Source organism: Juglans microcarpa x Juglans regia, chromosome 2D (assembly GCF_004785595.1).
Source record: "Juglans microcarpa x Juglans regia isolate MS1-56 chromosome 2D, Jm3101_v1.0, whole genome shotgun sequence".
Classification (NCBI taxonomy): Eukaryota; Viridiplantae; Streptophyta; class Magnoliopsida; order Fagales; family Juglandaceae; genus Juglans; species Juglans microcarpa x Juglans regia.
This window is the reverse complement of record NC_054596.1, coordinates 7,882,389-7,892,571: the sequence shown is the minus strand read 5'-3', so window position 1 is coordinate 7,892,571 and position 10,183 is coordinate 7,882,389. Positions and strand designations below refer to the sequence as shown.

The 10,183-nt window shown below is 36.5% G+C and overlaps 1 protein-coding gene across 2 annotated transcripts; it reads left to right on the top strand.

Moving 5' to 3' along the window:
- The first annotated feature begins 1,282 nt into the window (after positions 1-1,282).
- LOC121248237 (alpha-1,4 glucan phosphorylase L isozyme, chloroplastic/amyloplastic) lies at positions 1,283-10,183 on the top strand. 2 transcript variants are annotated; one of them, XM_041146639.1, is made up of 16 exons: positions 1,283-1,610; positions 2,622-2,860; positions 2,960-3,061; positions 3,717-3,893; positions 4,001-4,276; positions 4,649-4,920; positions 5,549-5,666; positions 5,756-5,929; positions 5,984-6,238; positions 6,375-6,527; positions 7,250-7,378; positions 7,744-7,980; positions 8,218-8,294; positions 8,857-9,043; positions 9,285-9,485; positions 9,884-10,183. In XM_041146639.1, the coding sequence occupies exons 1-16, from the start codon at positions 1,385-1,387 to the stop codon at positions 9,998-10,000; spliced, it is 2,940 nt and encodes a 979-aa protein (XP_041002573.1). In that variant the 5' UTR covers positions 1,283-1,384; the 3' UTR covers positions 10,001-10,183. The 2 variants fall into 2 exon arrangements, with proteins under 2 accessions (XP_041002573.1, XP_041002572.1); XM_041146638.1 differs by having other exon boundaries at positions 5,756-6,238.

The following is a 10,183-nucleotide window of genomic DNA, read 5'->3' as shown; positions in this document are numbered from 1 at the left end:
GAGGGCTTTGCAGCTGCCACCCAACAAAGAGTTTGCCGCCAAAGAAAAGGCCAACAGGAGAGCAAGTGAGGTCTACTCAAGTAGCCCAAGCCTTGCCAAAAGATACATAGGAGAAACACCTGGCTAGATAGTGGAGATAGATACAATAAAATCATAAACAATGAGCCCATTAAGATTATCTAGTTTTGAGGCGAAATGAAGTAAAATATAATAATTAATTTAATTTTTTTAAAATTTTAAAATAAAATTAATATTTTAACAATTATCTCAATTCAATTCGCTATTCAAACTTCTCCTAAAATTATATTATTACTCTTAAGACTATTACATTTATATATTTTTAACACATAATTTCTATTTAAATAGGATGAATTAAATGCTCTAAAGTCTAGATTGTATTTAGATGTTGAACTAAGTTGAATTGAGATAGTAAAATATTGTTAGAATATTATTTTTTAATATTATTATTATTTTAAAATTTAAAAAAATTAAATTATTTATTATATTTTATATTAAAATTTAAAAAAATTATAATAATAAATTAAAATATGAATTTAGGTTTCAAACGAAACCTAAACGTGGACGGTCTATAAATTTCACACTCATCACATTTCCATGTAATTGAAAAGGATGGGTGGCTTTACCGTCACCGCTCCCGTTTAGTCCTTTCCATTTATGATTTTTTTTACCTTTTTTTATATAAAACAAAATATGCTCGTCACCATCATCGAATAGAACGTCTACACGTGGACGGTGTATGTTGAGTTTAGGCCAACATACAAACGAAGCCACACCTGTTTCCGAGGTCACGTTTCTGGGAAATCTACTTTCAGACATTAATCGCCTGTAGTCAAAACCATTATAAGACCATGCGAACGCCTACGTGTTTTAATTTGTTTAATCTTTTTATTTAAGTATATGATAAGATTACAAGTTACTCATAATCATTTTATAAATGTTGTTGGGTGAACTGGGTGGTTTTATCGGATACAAATACTCTCAACCGCAACAAATAAAGTTTTCGTTTGGATGGTAAAGATAGTTAACTGTTATTCATTATTTTATCATCAATTTTTATTATTTTTTATTATTATTTAATATTTTATTATTAATTTTTTAATACTATTCATAAAAAAATCTAAAATAACCCCCACTATTTCGCAGCCAAAAATATCAGCTTCAGATAACGGGGGCAGAGAGAGAGAGAGAGAGAGAGGAGGGGGGTTTATACTTTATACTATATTTTCATACTGTATAGTGGTTGTCACTTTCAAAGCAAACTAACCGGCTCTTTATTGGATTCATTCAGAGCCTCTGAAAAGGATAAGAAAGTCGAAAGTCGAGAGTCGCAGTAGTGAAGTGAGTGAGTGAGAGAGTGAGAGCAATGGCTGTTTCGCAATTCTCTGCTGCTTCGACACGTCCCGAGGCATTTTCGCAACCACACCATTGCACTTCTCTCTCGAGGTTATTCGATTTCGGTTCCCGAAGCAGCGGATCCAAGCTGTTTTCGATCAGGACTTTGACTTCACGGCCTGTGAGGCGGTATTTCTCGGTGAAGAATGTCTCCAGCGAGCCGAAGCAGAAACTCAAGGATACTATCACCGAACAAGGTCGGTTTTATCTGTTCCCTGCTGTGCTTCTATTCTTAATTCTGCTCTGAGCTTCCATTCTTAATACACGAGTTTGAGATTGTATTTATTGGTTATTTAAAGCTAGAGGGAGAGATACAGAGAGAGACGTATTCTTCTCGTTTGACATCTGTAGTTATGCACTAAGAAAGCATACTCACTGAAGATTAGTAGGAATGAATCGAAGGAGATGAATGGGGGATTTTCGTAAAATAAGAAGCGAAAAGAAAACGAATAGTTGATGTCGGAAGGACGTGTTCTAGTCTGATGGGGGGTGATTGTGAGTAGTGCTCCGTGGTTCCATCGGTTGGATCCATTTTCATGTCACAGGAGCGACTATGCTTTGACGTGGCTGATATTTTTTTATCATAAAAAGTACACGAGATATAAGTATACTCAGGCAGGTATCAAATGTCCCATGGATCATTTCTTTATCGTCCCACATAAACGATGGGTCCTATGAAGGCCTTTTAGATAGATTCCACTTTTGTGTGGGAGGAGGAAACATGCTACCCTATAGTTTCTGATGACATATTGTGGTCAATTTGCTATGATTTCATTGATGGGCGCGTATCTGTTGACCTTGTATAGCTTCCTATGACATTTCTCTTCCTATGAAAACAAAGTATCTCACACTTGTTAGAAGTGATGCTATTTAGTGATCTCAACTATCTCGTTCCAATCAAATTCATTTGATGTGTCTATGCAATTGAGGATGAAAGACTTTGAGTTAAATATTTGAAAATCATTTAACGAATCCCACTGGACGGCGTGTGTATCAAGTGGATGCTGACAGGACACCATGTGATGAGTTGTTCGAAATGTTACTTTCCTAAGGCTAAGAGGGAACTGAGCGTGAGAGAAATATTGAAACAATCACTATGAACATTCTTTGATGGGAGATTTGTATTGTGATTTGTTTCCGCATTCAATCCATAGTACTTTTGGGGTTCTACCACATATTTGATGATTAACAATTGTTTTTTCATTCAGAAGCTCCTACCACTCACTCTTCTTTCACACCAGATGCGGCATCTATTGCCTCGAGTATTAAGTACCATGCCGAGTTCACACCGTTGTTTTCTCCTGAGCATTTTGAACTTCCAAAGGCTTTCTTTGCAACTGCACAAAGTGTTCGTGATGCTCTTATCATAAATTGGAATGCAACATATGATTACCATGAAAAGTTGAATGTAAAGCAGGCATATTATTTGTCGATGGAATTTCTACAGGTCTGTCATCGCTAGTCTGCGCTGTTCCCACGTCAGCAATTCATTTTTGTCATTTTCTCATGCAAGCTGTTGTTGTTGCCTAATGTTGCATTTTTGTAGGGTAGAGCACTGTTAAATGCAATTGGTAATTTAGAGCTCACTGGTGCTTATGCAGAGGCTTTGAAAAAGCTTGGACATGAATTAGAAAATGTGGCTTCCCAGGTCAGCTTTTTTTTTTTTTTTTTGACGTAATTTCCTTTAGTTTAAAATACTCAGCTTTGGAGTGTTTGATGCCAATTCTGCACAATCAATGTACGTATAATTCCAATTTTTCTTTATAAATACCAGATCTAAACCAACCAAGTTTGTGGGGGAGAAAGACAATTCAGGCAACATAATTAATCAGTTTTACATCTTTTCATAAGTGATGAAAGAAATAATTCTAGCAAAACAATGAAGTCGCTAAAATCATTACACCAATGTACACGTTTCAAAACCAACATTGGAAGGACATAAACAATGTAGATGTTTCAAAGAAGGTTGAACCATTCAATAACCTCGGTACAAATGTGTTCAAACTAGACTTTTTGTTAATACAACTAACTGGTCTAATCATCTAGAATTGGGTAATTATTCTTAAATGAATGTGATTATGAGTTAAAATCTTGTTCCTGTTCCTTCAGAGTTTTCTAGTGTCTGCTAGACTTTCCTGTTTGCATTGAAGCCCCAACCACTTTTCATAATTACACTGATCACGAAATATGATCTCTTTTGTTGTTATTTGTCAAAAGGAACTTTCAGGAAAACAAATGAATATCTGTTTGTGTGTGTGTGTGTGTGTGATGGCAGCTAAATTCTTTTGGTTGACAAATAATAGGAGCCTGATGCTGCACTTGGAAATGGTGGTCTTGGGCGCCTTGCCTCCTGTTTTCTGGACTCTTTGGCAACATTAAATTACCCAGCATGGGGTTATGGACTTAGATACAAGTATGGCTTGTTTAAACAGAGAATTACAAAAGATGGGCAGGAGGAAGTTGCTGAAGATTGGCTAGAGGTATATGCCTGATCTCTGCTGATTTTCTTTCACTTCAAGTGCCTTATAGTATCAGCATTATGCCTTACCGTTCTGGTTGTTTGGTCAATTATGGTGTCTTCTTGTAGATGGGCAATCCCTGGGAAGTTGTGAGAAATGATGTCTCGTATCCTGTAAAATTTTACGGCAAGGTTGAAAGTGGATCAGATGGAAAAAAGCACTGGATTGGAGGAGAAGATATAAAGGCTGTTGCTTATGATGTTCCAATTCCAGGATACAAAACAAAAAACACTATCAACCTGCGGCTTTGGTCGACCAAGGCTCCGTCAGAAGATTTTGACTTACATGCTTTTAATACTGGAGAGCACACCAAAGCATACGAGGCCCTAACAAATGCTGAGAAGGTATGGATGCACTCATCATTGTACAGACATTTTTTTAATGATCTCGGCTGCTGTCAGCCACTCTTTTTTAAAAATTTTAACTTCAAAAATAGTTTGGGGCCATAGATATTCAGGAGATTCTGAAATCCTGAAGTTGGGTGATAGTGTTGGAATGGACATTTTTTTTTATAAGTGTTGGAATGGACATTATCAGGTTTTATATATTTAGCTTGCATTTCTAAATTCTAAGGATCATCTTTATATGATGGGCAACCTTGACCACCATGAGTGCTAATTTTCGGATTTTTTCTTCATAACGTATAATTTTTTACCACTATGTTAAGTGAAGATGGTAGAAAGGGTGGTTTGTGTTATGATTTGTTTTAATATCAGATTTGTTATGTTCTCTACCCTGGGGATGAATCGATGGAGGGGAAAGTCCTTCGCTTGAAGCAACAATACACTTTATGTTCAGCTTCTCTACAAGATATCATTGCATGTTTTGAGAGAAGATCTGGAGCAAATATAAAATGGGAAGAGTTTCCTGAGAAGGTTGCAGTACAGATGAACGATACTCACCCAACTCTTTGTATCCCAGAGCTGATGAGGATTTTGATAGATTTGAAGGGTTTAAGCTGGAAGGAGGCCTGGAATATCACTTGCAGGTACATTAGATGGCTGTTGTACATGCATGCATCAGTGAATTACTTAACTATGTTACTTGTGCATTGAGCTAGTTGGTGTAATTACATGATTACTGTACATTGTAATCCCTCTGTCCTAATTTGAGTGTCTTGCTTTTCTTTTTGAGAAGTTCCAAGTTGATTACATGTCAACTTTCTAAAATTGGAAGTTTTCCCTTCAATTTCCTATATTACGTCTATCTTCTTCTTCTTCTTCATAAAAGTCTTGTCTCTCTATATAAAATACCTTTTTGGTAGATAACTATATTTTTATCCTTTTATTAGTAACTGTGCCATTTCAATGATCATAGTTAAACGGAATTTTCTTGTCCTTTTGCGGCTGGGATGAAAATGGGATTAGACTAAGATAATTTAAGTGAATTTTCAGTATAAACTTCTCTAATATCTATATATGCTTGAATGACATGCACATATGTGTGCCCTGACAGACAGATTCTAGTTTGTTGGCTTAACCCATGTTGGTTTCCATCTCACAATTAAAACAATTTCACAGAAAACTCAGATTTTTATGTGTCATAGAAGTTATATGCTTAATACAGGCACAAATTTAGTAACTTCGATTTCTCACGTTGTGCAATTTGTCTGCTAGAGCTGTAGCATATACGAATCATACTGTTCTTCCGGAGGCATTGGAAAAATGGAGTTTAGAACTCATGCAGAAACTGCTTCCTCGGCATGTGGAGATCATAGAAATGATTGATGAGGAGGTAATACCGAACTACATGCACAACCAAAACCTTTTTACATTTGGAACCAAATTATATTTTTCCTGATTCATACCATTTGCATTTTCCAGCTTGTCCACACCATAGTCTCTGAGTATGGTACGGATGATTCTGAATTATTGGAGAAAAAATTGAAAGAGATGAGAATATTAGAAAATGTTGAATTGCCTGCTGCCTTTGTGGATTTATTTGTCAAACCTGAGGAAAGCCCTGTTGATTTGCCAAGTGAGGAACTTGAAAGTTCTGTTGATTTGCCTAGTGAAGAACTTGAAAATTCTGTTGATTTTCCGAGTGAGGAACTTGAAAGTTCTGTTGATTTGCCAAGTGAGGAACTTGAAAGTTCTGAAGAAACAGTTGACCCCGTTGACGAAGAAGGTGAATCTGAAGAAAAAGTCTCTCAGAAAAAGACTATAGTGTTGCCAGAACCAGTACCAGAACTGCCAAAGATGGTCCGAATGGCTAACCTCTGTGTTGTGGGTGGACATGCAGTAAATGGTGTCGCTGAGATTCATAGTGAAATAGTGAAGGAGGAAGTTTTTAATGCATTCTTTAAGGTAAACAAGCCCATAGCTTATACTTTACCTCTTTACTTTAATCACAATAAATGCAGTTTGATGATTCTGAATTTTGTCAATGTCCAATGTAGTGTGAAATACTTTCAAATGATTGATCTCTACATTAATTTTGCAGTTGTGGCCTGAGAAATTTCAAAATAAAACAAATGGGGTGACACCAAGAAGGTGGATCCGCTACTGCAATCCGGAATTAAGTAAAATTATAACCAACTGGACTGGATCGGAAGACTGGGTCCTGAATACTGAAAAACTGGCAGAGTTACGAAAGGTACCCACCATAACCAAATTTCTTGCTTGTCAAATTGTCACATTGATGGATCTTATGTCTTGCCTAGATTTTAATTCATCTTCAAATTTTATTATGCAATTTTTGTTTTCTGTTGTTTATAATTTGCATTATAATAGGTTAAAGTTACATGAATGAATTAAAAATGTGGAGCACTAATGTTGGACTAGACAAAACATGTGTATAATTGTATGATATGTGCCCCATTGCATCTTTTTGGGCTTTTGCGCCCTTCATGCTTGTAGAAGCAAAAAGAGAAGAATCTTTCTACATACGCTTGAAGGTTTCTAGATAATTTCTTGATCAGGTTTCATACGACATACATTTCAAAATGGATACACATGTTGTACAGACTGTGACAATTTTATGGTGATATTACCATATCTCAGAAATGACCCTTTGACAGCACTTGGCCCAACATACTTGCTGAATCCATGTGTTTCCTAATCTCAACTCAAATCGACAGCTCTACTTCTTTTCTTATCTGCCTAAGACAAATACCGAACATGAGTGTATATCTAAGCTTTCATGCCTTTCTATACACGAGGTGTTCAGAATTTTTGAGGCCTTGATTTTGATTTTGATGCCTATTGTGTATCTGTTTTTCCATATATCCATGATAGAGAATAATAATAAATGTTTGATAAATTGTTTTAATTTTGCTGCTCTCATGATACATGCTAATTAGATTATTTTATTAATAGTTTGCAGATACTGACGATCTCCAAACCCAGTGGAGAGCCGTAAAAAGGAGTAATAAGTTGAAACTTGTTTCATTCCTCAAAGAGAAAACAGGATACTCTGTTAGCCCTGATGCAATGTTTGATATCCAGGTAACTTGCTTGCCTTCGAATTCTTCTCTTTCTCAGATTGTGACAAGGAAGTGTGGGAATATGTAACAGCTCAGCCTCATGAAAGCAGGAAAAAATGAAAACTAGGTTATTTTAAATTGCATGAGTCACTTTTACCGATAAAAAAAAAAAAAAAACAAATTGCACAAGTCACTTCAAGAGGAAATCTTGGGCAAATTATAGATGCGATGCATTGGTTGAAAAGTAGGCTTTCTTCATTGACTGGATTAATGTATTGCCTAACAGTGTAGGCCATTGGCAGTTTGTAAAATTCGTTTTTGCTTTTAACCATTCAAAGTACTTTTTAGTGTATAGCTTGGGGACTGAAATGGGTTGATTATTTTCAGGTGAAGCGCATTCATGAGTACAAGAGACAACTATTGAATATCTTGGGAATTGTTTACCGCTACAAGAAAATGAAAGAAATGAGTGCGATGGAAAGGAAAGCAAAGTTTGTTCCACGAGTCTGTATTTTTGGGGGAAAAGCATTTGCTACTTATATCCAAGCCAAGAGAATTGTGAAATTTATCACTGATGTTGGGTCTACAGTTAACCATGATCCTGAAATAGGTGATTTGCTGAAGGTATGCGTGCTTTCATGCTAAATCTTGTTTAATAAATTTTGTGAAAAGTAGTCATACATAAAGTTTCTGTCCGAGAGTTAGCTTTAACTATTACTAGATTAATAACTTGGCTGAATCTTGATCATTATGAGTTTCATGTAATGTAGTTATTGACATATAGTTCTTCAAGTTTTTGGCATTGATTAATATCTACAAATTTCATACCTCAAGTTTATTGGTGCTTTGTCTATGATATAGGTTGTTTTTGTCCCTGATTACAATGTCAGTGTTGCTGAATTGCTTATACCTGCAAGTGAGCTATCACAACACATAAGGTACTTTTTCACTTTCATTCCTAATATGATTATCTGGCATTGTCTCCTAATATGATTACAATGTCAGTGTTGCTGAATTGCTTATTCCTAATATTAAATCACATTTAATATGATTATCACAACAAATACACACAACCCCCTGCCCCCCACACACACCCACACCCGTGCACACGCACCTACATGCACCCACCAAACCTATTGTGTCCAGCACGTCACTAGTAACAACAAAACAAGACCAATTATTTGGAGATCTGTGGGAATATTTCTTGAAGGTACTGTTGGCAGTTTCATATGTGACAATGTTATTTCATTACAATTGGAATGGAGCCTTTATTTTCATTAAAGTTTTGCAGGAAATGCTTATTCAAGAGAACTTTTGCTGCAAAACTATGACCATGCCTACGTGATATAAATACTGAAGTACTTCCATTGATAGTAGTTTCTTCTTTAACTGCAATGAAAATTTCTGAATGATTTGTTGAAGTGTATAGTTATTAGCTTGTCTGGTAGATAAAGCTTTCACAAAACTGACATCCCTTCTCTTCCTCCTTCCTCTCTGTAGTACGGCTGGGATGGAGGCCAGTGGAACTAGCAACATGAAGTTTGCGATGAATGGTTGCATTCTGATTGGGACATTGGATGGGGCAAATGTGGAAATACGAGAAGAGGTTGGGAAAGACAACTTTTTCCTATTCGGTGCTGAAGCTCATGAGATTGCTGGGCTCAGGAAAGAGAGAGCCGAGGGAAAGGTATGCCCATATAACCAATTCAGTAAGTTTCGTTTTGTTCTTATGGTACTGAAGCTGTCATGATGTTTTTATAACCACACCATGATATAATAACAATTGCTAGGCTGGTAGGTTAGGGGGCACAAGCTTTACAACTTGCCAAAAGAAATGGAAACTTGAGAAAGGAAAAAGAAAATTATTGCGTATGTTCTTGTCGTGGGCATGCTCATTGCTATTTAACCTTGCCGCACTCTTTCTGTAGTTTGTTCCGGACCCCCGTTTTGAGGAAGTCAAGGAATTTGTCAGAAGTGGTGTTTTTGGGCCTTACAATTATGAAGAACTTATGGGATCTTTGGAAGGAACTGAAGGTTTTGGCCTTGCTGATTATTTCCTCGTGGGCAAAGACTTCCCCAGTTATCTAGAATGCCAAGAGAAGGTTGATGAGGCATACCGAGACCAAAATGTGAGTTATACGTGTATTTCTAATGCATGCTTTTGTAGTTTACTGTGGAAATCTCTTTGCATACTCTTCCATTTTTATTAACTGGGTCAATTTGGGCGTGAATTTTCTTCCACCTACAAAGTTTTTTGGATTTTTTCAGCCCATCAAAGTCTCATGTGGCTCATCCATCGAGCATATCCAACACTAATTGTTGCATATACACCAGTGCAATATTCATGCAAGATTATTACAAATAGTTAGTTGCTAGTTGTTCACATTGTTTCAGATAATACTAGAAATGCGAGAGTAGATCATTTAATACTTCCGAGGCATTTTCTCACACATGCAATCACAAGAATAGATCATTCCAATTAAATTATGTTATTTGTGCTGAACATCTGTTATTGGTGCTGGGTCAGATATGGACAAGAATGTCGATCTTGAATACAGCAGGTTCACCCAAGTTCAGCAGCGACAGAACGATCCACGAATATGCCAAGCACATATGGAACATTGAACCTGTCGAGTTGCCATAGAAGTGTGTGTTTATGTCTCGAGTGGTGGAGCTGGTTTTGGCCTTAATGGTGATAACGGTGGCTTATCATTTTTACGTTGTATCTTTTTGTTGCTCTCGTCTTTTCAGCATGTAAATGAGGTGGGAATAAGGTGTGATTGAAACTGAAGTGCCATCTAATAAACGATGCAGAGCCTTTGTCTTA

What these genes read in the sequence shown, in the direction of transcription:
- LOC121248237 (XM_041146638.1), top strand. Translation starts at nt 1,385, where the DNA reads ATGGCTGTTTCGCAATTCTCTGCTGCTTCGACACGTCCCGAGGCATTT. An exon ending in CCCTAACAAATGCTGAGAAG is followed by an intron (nt 4,277 to 4,648) that starts GTATGGATGCAC and finishes TTTTAATATCAG; the next exon opens with ATTTGTTATGTTCTCTACCC. An exon ending in AAGAGAGAGCCGAGGGAAAG is followed by an intron (nt 9,044 to 9,284) that starts GTATGCCCATAT and finishes CTCTTTCTGTAG; the next exon opens with TTTGTTCCGGACCCCCGTTT.